The 18137-nt window shown below is 37.3% G+C and overlaps 1 protein-coding gene across 1 annotated transcript; it reads left to right on the forward strand.

The window, feature by feature from the left end:
* Nucleotides 1-3: 3 nt before the first annotated feature.
* On the forward strand, nt 4-14616 carry LOC121421790 (nuclear ubiquitous casein and cyclin-dependent kinase substrate 1-like). The gene is made up of 6 exons (XM_041616590.1): nt 4-220; nt 8924-8979; nt 10766-10916; nt 11085-11248; nt 11580-11993; nt 13992-14616. Exons 1-6 carry the CDS (start codon nt 195-197, stop codon nt 14105-14107), a joined length of 927 nt encoding a protein of 308 aa, XP_041472524.1. The 5' UTR covers nt 4-194; the 3' UTR covers nt 14108-14616.
* Nucleotides 14617-18137: the final 3521 nt, after the last annotated feature.

The raw sequence follows: 18137 nt of genomic DNA on the forward strand, positions 1-18137 counted from the left end.
TGTTTTGATACCATATTTTACGCGGGGATTTCAAGAAAATTCGAATTTGATGGAGTCTCGAAAATATAGTCAGAGGTGAAATAACTGTAGGAAAGTGGCAAGATCTTACAAAATAACCAGAGCAGCTTATTCGAATCGGCTGTTTATCCAATCTGAGACCAAAAGATTGAATTTAATGAAGCATTCATCTTGATATGGCTGACAGTCGCAGATCATCAAGGTGAGATAAGTCCTTTGCCTTGCTTGGCTTCGGTCCCACACATAGAAATATCTGTCGTTCATTGTTTGTGAATTTATGATGAGATTGGATTTGGAATTTACCCCACTCGTTCAATGCAAAGTGTTGTGATATAATGATGTTTTCATTCAAGAGGCGGTTTGCTAGAAATGTTCTTGATTCAAGTCTGAATCTTGTGGCCATATCGTGAATGCTGACTCCGGAGCCATAAAGTAGACAGTATAGTGACGTATTGTATTACCGGACACTATCATATTTCCGGACGCGCATATAACTGCGTAGGAAATCAATTTCGTACCGTAAGACTTCCGCAGTTCAATATCACAGATCAATTCAAAGAACGAGATTGCAAAAACAAGGCGAAAATATAACTTTTACCTTATTTTTCTCTAAAAATGACAGAAAATGCTTGAAATAACATATAGGCCTAACACAGTTTTGGCATTAACAATTGATCCCAATTGATCTATTTTCTGATTGAAATACGGACCTGATTTGCCGAATTTCAATCTCGTACGCTCCATCGATTAAATCGTCGACGGCTAGTTCTCAATGTTCCCGGTACCCCGGCCGTGCGCGAGGTTTACCGTGTTGGAGAGCCGTCAATGATCGACAGCGCATCGATAGAACTTAACTTGATGACTGAGTCTTACGATATGAACGAGCTTCATTAACACTTGGAAGTGCAATATCGAACGCGCAATTAAAAAAGGAAATTAGTTAGCAAACGCAAATTTATAACAAAGATCTGATCAGAATCGTTATAAGAAAGCAAACAAAAACTTAGAATTTACTCATGAGATGATTGATCTCGAAAAAAAATCACACCAATTCTTTCTTACATCATTATAATCAAGAATATTTTTACCCGTCCGGCGCGCGTCCGGAATTACAATATAATTTGTCACGCACGAAAATAATTGTTTTTCGCGGAGGGGTATGCGGCAAGTGCGGTGCAAAGAAAATGGTTGGAAAATATAAAATAATTTCATCATATTCATGATTTTCAGAATATTTGGAATAGCAAGTGATAATTTTTCTTGATTGTATTTCCTCTAGTTGTCATTTTTAAAGCACTGAAATGAAAGTGTCCGGCAATAGGATACACTGCCATACCTGAATTTCACTAAGCACGACTACGCCTCGTTGACTTTCAATAGATTTATTTCGTTCAATGCAAGCTCACTCGGCTTGCTCTCCGCGGACAAGACTCTCGCACGTGGGACAATTTCTCCGTTGACACGACATTGCATGATAACTCTCGCATCATCACACCCCCAAATCATAATGGATCATCCCAGATGATATATCATACACAGTCACACACAATAATTTTCAGCGTACTATTACTTTATCTTCCTTTTTGACTCCAGCGCGTGTTATTGTGTTGCCAAAACCCATTGACGGAGCCAAAAAGGAGGATAAAACCTAGAATCTTAGTTTTATCGTTCTTTTTGGCTCCGTCTATGGGTTTTGGCCACGCGATAACACGCGATGGAGTCAAAAAGGAAGATAAATAATAAGCTTGTTGAAATTGTAGTGGATGGATAGCCAACTGTCTAAAAGTGGCAGAGTGGTTTTGAAGAGAAGGGAAAAGAGGGGTTGATGGAATATATACAGGTTAATTACCGTGCGTATCATTAAAAAAGTGGAGTCAAAAAGGAGGATAAAGATATAGACAGTTTGAATTGATTTATTTAGTGGATAGCCTACTGTCTAAAAGTGGCAGAGTGGTTTTGAAGAGAAGGGAAAAGAGGGGTTGATGGAATATATACAGGTTAATTACCGTCCGTATCGTTAAAAAAGTGGAGTCAAAAAGGAGGATAAAGATATAGACAGTTTGAATTGATTTATTTAGTGGATAGCCTACTGTCTAAAAGTGGCAGAGTGGTTTTGAAGAGAAGGGAAAGAGGGGTTGATGGAATATATACAGGTTAATTACCGTGCGTATCGTTAAAAAAGTGGAGTCAAAAAGGAGGATAAAGATATAGACAGTTTGAATTGATTAATTTAGTGGATAGCCTACTGTCTAAAAGTGGCAGAGTGGTTTTGAAGAGAAGGGAAAAGAGGGGTTGATGGAATATATACAGGTTAATTACCGTGCGTATCGTTAAAAAAGTGGAGTCAATTAAAGGAGGATAAAGATATAGACAGTTTGAATTGATTTATTTAGTGGATAGCCCACTGTCTAAAAGTGGCAGAGTGGTTTTGAAGAGAAGGGAAAAGAGGGGTTGATGGAATATATACAGGTTAATTACCGTGCGTATCGTTAAAAAAGTGGAGTCAAAAAGGAGGATAAAGATATAGACAGTTTGAATTGATTTATTTAGTGGATAGCCTACTGTCTAAAAGTGGCAGAGTGGTTTTGAAGAGAAGGGGTTGACGGAATAAACAGGTTAATTATCGTGCGTATCGTTAAAAAAGTGAAGTCAAAAAGGAGGATAAAGATAAAGACAGTTTGAATTGATTTATTTAGTGGATAGCCTACTGTCTAAAAGTGGCAGAGTGGTTTTGAAGAGAAGGGAAAAGAGGGGTTGATGGAATATATACAGGTTAATTACCGTGCGTATCGTTAAAAAAGTGGAGTCAAAAAGGAGGATAAAGATATAGACAGTTTGAATTGATTTATTTAGTGGATAGCTCACTGTCTAAAAGTGGCAGAGTGGTTTTGAAGAGAAGGGAAAAGAGGGGTTGATGGAATATATACAGGTTAATTACCGTGCGTATATTTAGTTGGAAAAGTGGAGCCAAATAGAACGATAAATATATAGACAGTTGATATACTGTGACTTATAAAAAGTTGAAGAGTGAAGAAGAAAAAACGATGGGTTAATTAAATGACAGTGAAATTTCTATGAATAGTGGAGTAAAAATGTAAACTTGGCTTAATTATCGCTGACTAAATAAATGTAAGATTGCATATGATAGGTTTATTTTATAATTCGATTTTTTTTCCTTTCCTACATTTAAGATAGATTGTTAGTAGGTTAATAAAATTTGTGGCACTGACTAAATAAATAGGCCGATCATTTTATTCAGTCAGTCAATTAAGTCAGTCAGTCATGAGGCCTGACTTGGCTGACAAAATAAGACAGAACTATGAATTGGGAAGATCATCAATGTGATTGTTGCTGACTAAATAAATTTAGGACGATTTTGATTCTATCAACTTTTAGTAGACAACTGTAAATTCTGCTTTCTGTCAATCAACAGGTGTGCATGAGAAATTAACAAGCATGCATGTGGCACAAGCACTTCAAGTCGTGAAATTTACATGTCTATTGAATTAGGCATTCCTGCACACTTGTAATATACATATCATGTAAATATCATTTTGGGGGAAGTAATTATTTTGTGAAAGCTGTGTATCGAGCTGCAGGGATTATTGATATTCATTTAGTTTGTTGAAAGTCAGGAATGATTTGACAAAGTGTGACGTATATTCCTAAACACGAATTTTATTTTTAGTCAGTATTATCCCGTCAGTGAAAACAACGTTCTGAAAAAAAGAGCAGAATCAAACAAACAACTTTCCAATATGTTTTTCTTTATTTTAGTCCAAGCCAACACTAGAAAAGCGAAAAAGAAAATGAGATATTTGAGAGAGAGAGGATAAGAAAGTATAGCCTCGATCGTGCGGACGCACATATTTTGATCGTGAGCAATCTAGACTCTATGATCATGAGCCAACTCGAGCGCGGATGGAACTTCAGACCCTTTGTCGAGACTATAGTATAGGCGTTGTAAGAAATTTTGGACCCTAGATCTTTTTTGTCTCCGGAGTCAGAAAGCACGATAATGCCAATGTTGTTTATGTAAACAAACACTGAAATTGAATAGGCCTATTTTAGGGGTCTAAAAATTATTTTAGGTTGCTAACTTCAGTTCAGGCAACAGCTCCACAGTTCAGTAGTGCGTACGTGCCGGGTATGGCGGGCATTAATGCCATTATTATAGGACAACTACTAGCTACACGCCTATGTACTAGTAGATGTAAAGTTGTATTTACCAATGTGGTATCATGCGAAGGGGCCGGGGGGGGGTGGTATACCCATAATAAGTGCTCAGATAGACGGTACCCCCTATTATCAGTAGAGGCGCATGGCTAATATCACTCACACAACATGCGAGGTTAGTAATACTAACCTCGCACAACGCATGTGGTTTCATAGTGGACTTTGACGTTTTCATTCATCACACGAATGTGAGGGAATAAAAAACGCCAAACGTTTCAGTATTTCTCCACTAATGATTTCTTTTTAATAGTTTTAGTTTTAAAAAAAAAATGAATTGGAAATTATTTATAAAACTGTTTTTATCGCTTACCTCCAAGTCTCAACCAGGATACTCCGTTCGATCCGTCCTTAATACTGCGGTGGAAAGTACGCAAACAACAATCGAAAAGCAATTTTTCGTATCGAACATTCTCAATTCAAGTCGTCAGCGCATAATAGGAAATTGTACCAAAAATCAACAGGTTGCATCTCATGTATATACTTATTGGTAAAGTACGCCATCTTTTGACAAGATGATGATGAAAGTGGATTGAACGAGCAAGAAAATAATGCTGATCGCCTAGAATGCAGCTAGCTTGCAACACCGTAAACAAAGGTACGGTAGGCACTTAAGAACCACCCATGGGTTCATATCGTCTCGCGAGCGAAGGATTATCAGTCATACGCACGCGACACACCACTACACTTCGAAAATACAGTGGGCTTTTGCCCACATAAAATATTATGTATAAATAAATATTCCACATCCTGCTATGACACTTACCGAATCATTTAGATCCTTCCGTGACTTCTCCTTGAAGTTTCTTTCGAAAAATATGTATATTTTCTTGATCTTTAGTGAAGATTTTACGGAGATAGAAATCAGTCAGCGTTGATATCAATTTTCTCCTGAAGAGGGCGCGCGATTTATATTCATATCAAAGACACGACAAGGGAAAGAATAGGCACCTACACTATTTTACACGCATATCGACGCAAGGCATTACGCAAAGTCCGTGAAGTGTCCAATCTTTTCATTGTATAGACTTTGGTATACCGTATACGTATTATTGACGTTCGTCAAAGCTTGTACTGCTGGTTTCTTTCCAGGCACGTATATTATTTTCATTTTTTTTTATCAGTCATCTTTTTAAATTAATGCAAATGAGTGTTATCATCACCAATAATAATCATTAATTATGTTTTTTGAAGGCATTTCATTAATTGGTGCCCATAATTAGTAAATTAATCATGAGGATTGCGCATTCAAAGAATTTAGATACAGTTATAAAATTACCGAGGAGCTGAATCAAGGTTGTGAAATTATTAGCGCCACCAACGGGCTTCCTTGTATTTCCGTGGAAGAGACAAGCGAAGTCACTTTCGAGGCCGAGGTAAGCAAAATGTGCTTTTTTTATCGGATTATTATTTTATTATTATTATTATATTCAACAAACTCTTGCTACTTACCGGCAAGAGCCCCGGTGCGTAGCGAGAAGGAGCTTCGGCAAATATTACTTCAGCAATGAAGCGATGTTTGCCGACTACTTCGAAATCCAGGGTCAAACACGGTCTATTGTACGAGGTTAGTACATACCGTACTAACCTCGTACAATGTGTGAGTGCTTAAGAACCAAGTTTGAAAGGACACTCGTAAAATTACGTCACTCTCGCGATGAATAATCATTAGATCGTGGTCGTGCGTGTTCAATACAAACTCTCTGCATGCATGCACTCGGTGTGTATTGAACACGCACGACCACGATCTAATGAATATTCATCGGCGAGAGTGACATAATTTTACGAGTATCCTTTCAAACTTGGTTCTTAAGTGCCTACCGGCTTGGTGAATAATATCGCGCGCCCTCTTTAGGCAAAAGTTGATATCAACGCTGATCAAGAGGCATCTACGTGAAGATCACGAAAAATGCTCTTATTTTATTAAAACAAACAACAAAGAGAATTCAACAAACGATCCATATGGTTCGGTAAGTGTTATAGAAAAATTATAAGTCATAGCTATGATGTAAAGTCATAGTTATTTTAGTAAAAATGGTGTGAAAGATTCGCGTGCACCAGGTGCATATGAATCCTTCACACACGAGACGATTTGAAACCATGAGTGGGCCAATATTGGAGACTGTCTCCAATGTGGGAGATTATCTCCAATATCAGAGACTTATAAAGAATTTGGGTATCCAATTTCAGAGACAGTCTCCAGTTTTGGAGACTAATTTCCTTTGTTTACATTTGTGGCAAAAGCCAAAAGGATTACCTTGGCGGCAAATAAAAATGTGATAAGCAGATTCCTCATGAAAATTTACACCTTTTCACCGTCTACTTTTGTTTTGATAAGGATTTTTGTTGTCATCCACACACAAAACAAATGGGCTTCTGACCTCAGCGAGACAAACTTTTGGGTGGAAAAACTTGTGCTTTTGTTTGTGTTGTTTCTTTTGTCCTTTTGCAAAGCAAGTCTCCAATGTGGGAGATTGTCTCCCCTATTGGAGAGAGTCTCCCATATTGGCCGTGCGCCTCTACTGATTATACCCCAAATAATAAAACCCCCTAAAACCAAGGCATACTGCATTGATTTCTTCTTTGCATACCCCTCCCCCCGGGCCATGACTAGTCCCGGGTCACGTGACACCCGACGGCTTATACCGTTATTCTATTTCTATGCCACCACCCCCCCCCCCGGCCCCTATATATATCGCATGATACCCCATTGGTAAATACAACTTTACATCTACTACACAACACAGGCGTGTAGCTGTATACTAGTAGTAGTCCTATAATAATGGCATTAACGGCCCGCCATACCTGGCACGTTCGTACGCACTACTGAAGTACCGTTAACAGCGGTCGTGGAGCTGTTGCCTGAAGTTAGTAACCTAAAATAATTTAGACCCCTAAAATACAGGATTGCCCTAGCCTGGCAAGATCTAGTTGATCGGTATGCTAAGTTGGGATCTTGCCTCTTGAGTGGTCTTGGGACTGAATTTCCTACATGTCCTATAACCAGCCCTTATCTAATTTTAATTTAGAATAAAAAAATTAAGGCTTACCTTTAGTAATTACTATTTTTAGAATCCAATGTCATGAATTGATTACAGATGTGTAGGTGTGTGATGGCTGATGCCTCATTGGGTGATTTCAAGTTCGGTGTTGGTGTTGAGAGCGTAAAAAGGCTGCTAAACCGAGCCCCAACACCAAGCTGAGTTCAGAGGAGCGATACCGATCGCGTTATCGATATCCTATGATGTCACGCCCCTGCGCTGCGCTTCTGATCATCTCAACTTTACGCGAGAAATTCTCAACGACGATAGTGAAATCAGGAAGAAATTGCAGTAAAATCTTATCGTACAGAATCATGCAATAATCAGATAGGCCTAGCATAAATATTATTTTTCATTAAAATGTGTAAAATTTTTCATTAAAATGTGTAAAACGTGTAAAAATGATTTGCGCTCATCTTAACTGTAATAGATAATTTTAAGAGAGTGTTTCATCGTGTTCACCTCCTGTTCGTGAACTCCATTTCATCAACACCAACACCGAACTTGAAATCACAATTTCCCCAATCCCTGGGGGTTGGTGTTGGTGAAAAGGGAAATTGCACATAGATCGTCAACACCAGCTGTAATGATCTGTTCAGCAGACGACATTCAACACCAGAGCTCAACACAAACTGCCGGAAATACGTCATATTTTCCGAGGTCAATCCCAACACCAGCGTCATTTCAAGTACGGTGTTGTAGCTGGTGTTGGTGTTGTCCCAACACCAGGGTCCCGTTGCAGAAAGAGTTGCAATCAATCGCAACTCTAAAAATCACGCGCAATTTGATTTTCGACCAATCAACAACGCGCATTCGGGACTTGCGCATGATTTTTAGAGTTGCGATTGATTGCAACTCTTTCTGCAACGGGCCCCAGATTTCAACACCGTACTTGAAATCACCCATTCTAAAAGTAAAACTACAATCAGTTTATCTGGCGCTCGCTAGCTTAGGTAGGTTGGGTCATAATAGGATTCTAAAGTAAAGGTAGATTTCTACTCCAAAATTAATCAATTTTTCCCAAAAGGCAAAAGGTTCTGAATTTAAATCTACAGAGATCTGGGGTCAATTGCACGAAAGGGACTTTGCAAGAACCATCTTTCGTGCCGCCCATTTGTGATGTGCCATGTGAAACGCATTTTAAATAAATTACCTGCAAACGTATTTTATTCATCCGTTAAATTAAACAAAATCTTTGTTTATAAAATGATTTCATATGAAATTGTATACAAATTGATTTAAATGCTTGCTAATAGATTTTATTGTTTATCATACATTTTAGAAATATCCCGCATACAGCGCATCATAAACGATGGGCGACACGAAAGACGGTCCTTGGAAATGGAAAGACCCTTTCTTGCAACCGGCCCCATATTTCTACTTATTGATTTGCTCGAAGAACATGAAGAGCATGCCTCAAATTATCAAAATGAAAACACAACTTTTTCAATTTGAGGCATGTTTTAGCATGAGGCATTTGGCATGTTCTTACATGTGGAGAGATGATTTGTATGTATACACGCCATCTCTCCACTTGTTACATTTCTTGTTGGATGTTGCAATCAGCTATTGCTCCCGTTACGGAAGTTAAAAAAAAACATAAGTTATTTAACTCTCCTTCATTTTTTCAGAGCCCGAAAAGAGGTGGATTATTCAGCTTATGGTGGAGGAGAAGAAAGTGATGATGGTAAGTTACAGTATTTAAGGTAAATTTTACAGTAGCTCCTTGGTCTACAGACTGCATCCACTTTGTTTATATTATGTTTGGTCTTATCCAACAATCCTAGTTCATCTACAACATGTACATGTAGTTACCAGTCTGTCTACATCCTAATAATTTTTTTTGTCTGATAGTCATTTAGCCCATTACCATTATGTCCAATAGACCATTTTGTAGTTACTTCATGGACAATTTTGGTCAAAAGACCTTTCATTTTTTTCATCATGATAGGCAGATTTCAAAGCACGATATTACGTCAGCTTGCCTTACATAGCAGGATGAAGAAATCGAATAGACCAGGTGACTAGAATAGCACACAAATGAACACTTAATGAAGGTATTTGTTGCACTCCTACTTTGAATGCATATCTTAGCATGTTGCACAATGTATTTGACAAACTGTGAAATACCAGTCGTTCGTGGAAGCATTGTTTTTTTTTGTGGATGTAAATTAAAACGACAATTCAAAAGAATATATGAATAATCAAGACATCAAAGTTGGTGCTTATCTTATTAGATTTTAAAGCAACATGTCACTTTAGTACAAATGACCTTCTTCTGATCATGCGTAGAATCTTTTGATCATGCGCAGAAAGGAACTACGAACTGGCTTATTTCCAGTAGTTAAGCTATATGTTCACCTGGTCTATTAAGATTTAGATGAACTGGTGTGTTGGCTCAGTTGGTAGAGCATTCGTCTCACAACTGGGAGGTCGGGGGTTCAAACCCCGTACGCGTCAGACCAAAAGACGTTAAAAGATGGGAGTTGCTGCTACCCTGTTTGGCGTTCAACAATTAAAGGGATAGAGCCTCGTCGATCTGGTGCTGGCCACGATCAATTGGGCAAAACAAATTTTCGGAGTATTTCATTTCTGGTGTCTATTTCGAACAATAAAATATGAATTTTAAGATTAAGATTTTTTTAAGATGAATTGTTTTAAAATCAGTTAAAGTGCAAGATAATGAAATAAAATGGAAATTGTACCATTTGGGCAATAGACTAAATGACAATAAGGTTAAAGACCAAGTGATGGTATGACCAAACAGGAATTAAACCAAATTGATAAATGATGATTCGGCCTTGATGGATTTGATGATCTGAGTTTTGTACAATTTGCTTGTATCTGTAAACATATATATATATATATATATTCTATGATGTGCAATGATGATGATGATAATTCAGTTCAGTTCAATTCCATTCATTTTTTTGACATCCTATAAACATATTGCACACATATCATGTGCAAGTATAATATGATACAACAAAAAAAGAGTAAAAGAATTTAAATCACAGTATAAGCAATGAAAATGGTAGAAACATTAAAAAAAAAAGAAATTAAAAGAAAATGTAGCGAATGTAGGAAGTCAGATAGGCCAATGATGATGATGATTATATACCATAATATACCAAGGTTTTTTACCTGATTGCTAAGAAAGCACGAATGCCTGTGAGCAAGCAAACAAACAACCAGGGGACCAACGGCGTGAGGTCCTCTCCGAGGGACCTGGTAATGACGAAAAATGGCTTACCAAAGGGCACCAGCACACCGCTTGGGAATCAAACCCGGGTCACCGGAATCCGAAACCCCTGCTCTTCCGACTGAGCTATCGCGCCTCCCTATGATGAGGATGACGACAACAATGATGACGATGATGATTTCAAGAATAATACTAAACTTCTAATGAAAGTGATAATGATAATGATGATGATTGATATGACTACCATCATTCCTTTTTTTCATCATTCCAGGTGATTTCACAGAGCCAACTCCACCAGCTGCAAAGAAATTAAAAGAAGATAAAGAGAAAACTAAGAAGACCAAGAGAAAGAGAAGATCTAGAGACATCGATGACGATTATGATGAATTCAAAGAAACCCCTAGAGGGAAAAGGAAAGATAGGTAATTTATCTATTATCCAAGTCCGTTGGAAGCGGATAGGGACGTTAGATCATCCTGAGATATCCACCATACAAGAACTGTGTTATCATCAGCTGCATAATGATAATATAAGTAGTTTTTGATGTGGAATATAAAGCAAATAATAATCTTTCTGTTTGTATTTGACAGGAAACCAGTTGAAGACCGAATGTTTGACAGAGAGCTGGAGTTAGCACTGGAGATGTCCAGACAAGATTCAAGTCAAGAGACTAATGATGGAATGGATAGCGCCCACAAGAGGAAAGCCAAGGAAGTGAGCGCAATTGTCCATGCAGCACAACCACTATCAACAGGTAATAATGTTCAAATAAACTAGAAATATTTCCCAAAGAACGACACCATATTAACTTGAAGACAAAAATAATGAAGGCTGATGATGAAGTTTGAACCTTGAAACATGTTATATTTATTAAAATCTGAAAATATCATGTGGTTGATAATGGTAATAGCATGAGGTCATGAACATGACTGGATGAACCACCAAACTGTACCAATTCTCAATGATAGTCTTTTAGATCACTCAAAATGTTAATCTTATTTGTGTAACACAGTGTCACAAGTGATATCAAAACAGTGAAATTTCATGATTTTCTGATGCATGGTTTTGTTTTAAATTTCAAGCAGATTCTGAAGAACAAGAGAATGATTTACCAGAACCTGACTGGCTGAACAGAGAACAAGGGTCTACAAGATCACCCATCAAGGCTTCACCAACCAAACCTGTGCCTCTCAAGGAATCTCCAGTCAAGACCTCACCTCAGCGAAAGCCGAAGGTTCAGAAGTCACCGGTAAAGGCATCCCCCTTGCATAAGACAAAGGTTCGGAAGTCACCAGTCAAGAAGACTGCTGCGCCGTCCAAACACACACCTTCATCAATCACTATACCTGCCAAACGTACCCCTAGCACCGGTACATTGAAAAGATCGGCCCCACCCTCCAAACCTTTGGTATCGTCAACGCCCAAGAGTAAATCTAGTGTTGCCTTGACGTCACCAAGGACTGTAGCTCTGAAGAGACCAGCGCCTAGTCCATCATCAGGTAAATCTACTGTTCCGTTAAACTCTCCTACAACTCCTTACCAGACAAGGTGGGTGTTTCATAAAGCTGTTCGTAAGTTAAAAGTGACTTTAAGAACGACTGGTGATCCTTTCTGTGGTAAAAGGTGTACACTATTGGCGTTGATTTAGCACGTAAGAAAGGTTCACTCGCTCTTAACTTAGGAAGAGCTTTATGAAACGGCCCAAGGGATTATTTGTACCCCTAAGGCCACTGCACACCTTACTATTGGTCTGTGACCCGATTTGGAATAAAACATTAAATTTGATGCGAATATTAAGATATGGAACATTTCAATAAGCAAGGTTCTTAATCATTGTACAGATACTTATATTCAAATCTGTGACATTGCTACCAAACGTATTAGCATAAAAGCAAATTGAATATCTAGTCGTACTGATGCAGTGGCAATCATACGATTGGCTACGATTTCAAACCAATTTGGCATTTACTCCAAAATAAGGCCTGCAATCATTAAAAATTGTTTTATTGGTACAGGTATTCTTTCAGTTTTATTCCTGAAATACAAAGATACTTTTCATTCACATCTTCAGAAAGTAAGCAAAATGTGATTTGTTCTGAAATCGAATCGTGGACCAGTCGTGAGGTGTGTGGACTCTGCGGAGGCCTTTATTGATCAGCTTTGATCTGTAAATTGGCAACACTGATAATTTTCATCATTGCTGCAATCTTCCTTTCAATATAGTTTATGGAGAAGGATCAAAACTAGATCAATAAAAATTGCCTATGAAAGAAGTTAGAAATTCGCCAATTTGCATGAAAAACTGATTTTTTACAAACTTATTAAATAATTCATAAGAGTTGAGTCAATAGAAATGAGCATTATGTCTCAACTAAGAATATATTTATTACTTTTGTATCATTTCCTGTTCTCTGCATCAAAACTTTTCGGCCAATCAACAAAGTGTAATAGTTAAAGTTGTGAATGAAAACATGTGAAACTTATATCATCTTTCATCTCAATGTGAAAAGGCCACCGCACACCTTACAACCCGACTGGCTTGCGACTGAGTGAGGGGAGATATGACGTCACAGCTCTTGTCAGCTTGAGCGTCGCATACCGGTCAGAGACAAGTCACAAGGAAAATCAGAAGGATTTGTCATGTCGAATCCTTATGACTGGATCGCAAGCTCAATCCAACTTCCAGCCAATCAGACAGCAGAGTTGCACCACACATATATGATAAACAACGCGCATGCCAGTAGAGGCGCACTTTCTCAGTTGCTATGTCAAAAAGCAAAAAGCGCATGCGTGAGTCGCATATCGGATCATAAGGTGTGCACTGTCGAGGCTTATGACTACCTTGCGATTCATCTCTCCTCACTCAGTCGCAGACCAGTCGGGTCGTAAGGTGTGTGATGGCCTTAAAGGGTACCTTTAATAATATCACATTGGTTGATTCAGTGTTCAGTTTCAGTTTGACCTATGGATACTGCTGTCCCATGACAATGAAAAACAACTCAATTTTTTGTTCAATTTTTTTTGCTCTACATTATGGATTGGAGTCACATACATGTAGCTCACAAATACTGAAATATTATTGTTTCAAAGCAAATAAATTTATAAATTTCCACCTAAAAGGAAGACACATTTTCATTTTTTACTAAGAATCTCATTCCACAAAGTTGCTTCCTTTGTCATTGAATGGCAGCATAGTTGATATACAGAGATTTAAACAAATTTTCTTGAATCATCTTCTTCCTTTTTAGTGATATACATTTCATACATTTAAGTTATTTATTAGATGAATCCAATGACCGGGGTAATGATATGCTGTAACGCGCTTTGAGCCATTCTGGGAAAAGCGCTTTATAAAAATTAGTATTTTTATTATTGTTATTATTATGATTAGATGTTTTCTGCACTTGCTGTACATTCATAAAAGTTTTTTTCAAATATGAAATTAATATCCTGTTGTTGACAAGAATTGTTTTTGCTTTCTTCTTTCCTACCCATAGCATCTGGGAACAATCCCTTGGGCGGTGTCAAGTTGGTCTCACCAGGCGTTCCGATCCGTCTTGGACTATCAAAGTTTGCACGCATTAAACCACTGCATGGAAACGTCAAAGTATAATGCATTGTGCAAACAGACCCTAGAAATCTAATTTGACATGCATATGATTATATACATTGAATGAAGAAGAGTATCTCAAAAGCTTAACTCTCAACGTTTCCACGAATTGAACTGCTTCATGGAAATGCCAAAGTATTACACCTTGTGCGAACAGACCCTAGAAATCTAATTTGACATGCATATGATTATATTCATTGAATGAAGAAGAGTATCTCAAAAGCTTGACTCTCAACGTTTCCACGGATTGAACTACTTCATGGAAATGCCAAATTATTACACCTTGTGCGAACAGACCCTGGAATTTTAATTTGATGCACATTGAATGAAGAAGAGAAACTTGCATGCTCTACTCTCAAAGGATGCACGCATCAAACTTCTGCATTGAGATATCAAATGATAACAGGATGAGGGTGTGGGAACAAGCTTTGGAATGCAGATCTGGGCCCTGTCTTACAAAGAGTTGCGATTGATCAATCACAACTATGGACGGCCAGCAACGTCAACATCTAAATCAGTCATTCTCAATTACTTTTTTGGAAGCGCCACATTTCTTGTTGAGAATCGGTAATGCTCCACTATCCATTACGCAATATCAGCGGAGGGGTTCCAGAGGCCCCTGATGGGGGTCGAGGGGGCAGAGCCCCCAGAAGTTTTGGAATATGAGGCCTTTTAAATTGCCCATGCAGAGGTGCTGCAATTAATATCAACAGAAAAAATACAAATGCCAACAAACTATACAATATTAATATTAAAAGAAAAATGACCAGTGACTTGTTCACTGATACCACTAGTTCAGACTGTTCTGCACCAGATCTATTGGCTGAAGCAAGTGGCGTAATGGGTAAAAAAAATCAAGAGGGCTAGATATGGCAGCTGAAGTAAAAATATTGAACTTTTCAATACAAAAATATATATTTTGACATAATATTAAGATAATTCCATTGTTCCCTTTCTTTCTCTTTCCCTTTCTCCTTTTTTTTTCTTGGCCGTGAAACACATGGGGGCCCCCATCTGTACCCCAGTGGCTAAAGTTACGTTCCCCGATTTTGCAAGGGCTGAAAATTAGGCGTTACACTGCCCTAGCGCCCCAAACTACCCATCTTTCTCTACAACTCACGTGCAGTATTATTCGTTCAGTTCGTCTTTAGCAAGAGTGCATGCAGACAATCACGGCAAGCAATACATCTGAGCATACATATATTTCACTTTTACAACTTCGGATTTTAATCGGCTCCGGAAACAAGGTTTCTGCTTGTTATGTCCCAAATTCATAATCTATTATGATCAGGATGTTCTTTAAATATCACATTATTTGATGTTTAACTCTTAACCAAAACTTATACTCTGGAAATGCAAAATTTATCGCCGTTGAAATAGAAATCCTACAAACGGGGTTTTCATATCACTTCTGTGGCACATTTGTAAGAATAAATAAAACTTTGTAAGAATAAATAAAAAGGAGAACACCATCGATCCTCCATAATAGGGGTTATCGAGTGCTAAATTGGACAAAATTTGAGGAAATCAATTAGCAATTAAGTGTCAAGTAAAGAGTTTTTGTTTTCTCTTTGTATTAAAATGATCACCAAATCCTTATTTCCAGGTTACTGGTAGATACATTTTTATTTCCCCAATTTTTCCTTATTTTTACTTTTTTTTATACCAACTCCCAAGCGCCACTCCGCAAGGCTCGGTGCGCCACAAGTGGCGCGCGCGCCACCATTTCAGAATCCCTGATCTAAATGTATTATGCATGTGTGTTCAAAATATTTTCTAGCTGTGATGTATATTCATGCATTCATTGTTTTCTTGAAAATTCACTGCGCTTCTCTTTGCATAAAAAGGACATTGTGCAAATTATTCGTAGAAAAAATTATGACACTGATGGATTTCCATAGAGTTACGATTGATTGGATCAATCGTAACTGTTTGTAAGACGGGGCCATGTTGTTCATCGAGTGCAAAAGACACACATACATGTTCATGTACATTATGGAATCTCAAAGTTTGCACACATTTTTTCTTCTTCATGAAGACAAATTATAATGCCATTTAAGAATGAAACCTGGATTGTCAACTTGATGGACGTTGAATGCAACAGAGGGACTAGCAGGCAGGACTCTTACAAGTAGTTTGCATGCGTTAAATCAATACATGAGGGAATCTTCAATTCTTTAGGTATTTTGAACATTAAATGCAAACTAAATCTGTATTTCAATAAAATTTTGACCATGCAAACATCCATATTTAAAGTGTACATAGTGTACAGATAGAAGTGTGAAGTTCTTGTATGTAAATATATATATCTATTTTATATAATGTACCAGTATTGTTATTGTATTGCGTATGGGACTTGTTTGTGAGGTGATGGGTTGTTGAGATTCTAAACAACTATTTGAAATTGGAAATGAAATGTGGATCAAAAGCAAAGGTCTTGATAAATTTACTTTGTAGAGGATTTGTCTTCAAAATTATGAGTAAAAATGATAAATTATCTTTAATACTTGGGGCATACAATCTCAGTGGCCATACCAACATCTGTGTTAATTGGGTAAATTGGCAATTGGTCTACACTTGTTTCCTTTACGTTCCGTTTGGTCTCATCCATAATCATGGTTTACCCCTAGTTTGTTGACAACCTGTTCATCTTCCAATTTATTAGGTCTACAAGTATGTAGTTGCCTTTTGAATATAAATTCCAGGTAATGATCTCAAAATGAGTTTGAACAGAATCATATAAAATGACCACCCAAGTGTTTGTACGTATCAATAAAAAATATGTGCCAAATGGCTCTGGAATAAAAATGTACATGTAAATGCTGAGAAAAGAGCAAAATAAGCACAAAATTCCATAAAATGTCCAGTATTTTTCCAAACAATATTAATACCCTATCCTACATGTAAATGCCTGTTTGTGTTATCATCAGAATTATCTGTTTTCAGCTAAGATTTCATGATTCCAAAAAGATATTTTTATTTCAATGTACCAGATCTAGATCTATGGTTATATGATGGTGGCATTTAACCTAAATTTTATAGACTTTCTTATGAAATGATTGTTTGCTGTAATTACATTCCTTTACTGTTTTTTCTAAATTCTAGTTTATTAGGCTGTACCCATTTTGTCTAATAACCACTTGATCTGACCACCACTAGTATACAGTGCGTCCCACAAAAAATGAAACTGAGATTTATCGATGATTTATCATAACTTAATCACGAATACAATAGACAAATGACCTACCATTGTAAAGCTTAGAATCTCCTCTTTCATCTGAAATTACTTAGATTATTTCTCATTCATGCATGAGTGAGCAAAAACAATTTGAAGAGGGGATACCAAAAAGTCATTTGGCAGGCTGTATCTGGGTTTCAAAAAGAAAACCACATTTTTAAAAAGTTCAATATCTGCTCTTTAATGTGATACCTCAATTACAGAAAATGGTCAAGAAATAACAAAGTTCTGGTTATTTGAAATAAGGCTTGAATTTCAATAATTTCATAAAATGAAGAGGTTCTCCAGGCTAGCGTTCAAACTCACTTGACACTCCGTTTTGTTGACGATCAGCCATGCATTAAGTCTTTTGTTCACCATGCGATAGCTTCTGTGGGAAACTGGTGAAAACACATTTATTCAATGAAATTATGTAAATATAAGCCCTATTTCAAATAACCAGAACTTTGTTATTTCTTGACCATTTTCCGTAATTGAGGTATCAAATTAAAGAGCAGATATTAAACTTTTTAACAATGTGGTTTTCTTTTTGAAACCCAGATACCCCCGCCAAATGACTTTTTGGTATCCTTTCTTCAAATTGTTTTAGCTCACTCATGCATGAATCAAATGAGGAATAATCTAAGTAATATCAGATCAAAGAAGAGATTCTAAGCTTTACAATGGTAGGCCATTTGTCTATTGTATTTGTGATTAGGTTATGATAAATCTCGGTTTCATTCTTTCTGGGACGCACTATATATGGTGAGATGAACTGTTCATGTACCAAATTTTCATTTGATAAAGTAAGAAAAA

This window comes from Lytechinus variegatus, chromosome 9 (genome assembly GCF_018143015.1).
Source record: "Lytechinus variegatus isolate NC3 chromosome 9, Lvar_3.0, whole genome shotgun sequence".
Taxonomy (NCBI): Eukaryota; Metazoa; Echinodermata; class Echinoidea; order Temnopleuroida; family Toxopneustidae; genus Lytechinus; species Lytechinus variegatus.

Coding starts and splice junctions, on each gene's coding strand:
- LOC121421790 (XM_041616590.1), top strand. CDS start 195: ATGGCTGACAGTCGCAGATCATCAAG. Junction 8,980..10,765: donor AGGAGAAGAAAGTGATGATG/GTAAGTTACAGT, acceptor TCATCATTCCAG/GTGATTTCACAGAGCCAACT. Junction 10,917..11,084: donor AGAGGGAAAAGGAAAGATAG/GTAATTTATCTA, acceptor TGTATTTGACAG/GAAACCAGTTGAAGACCGAA.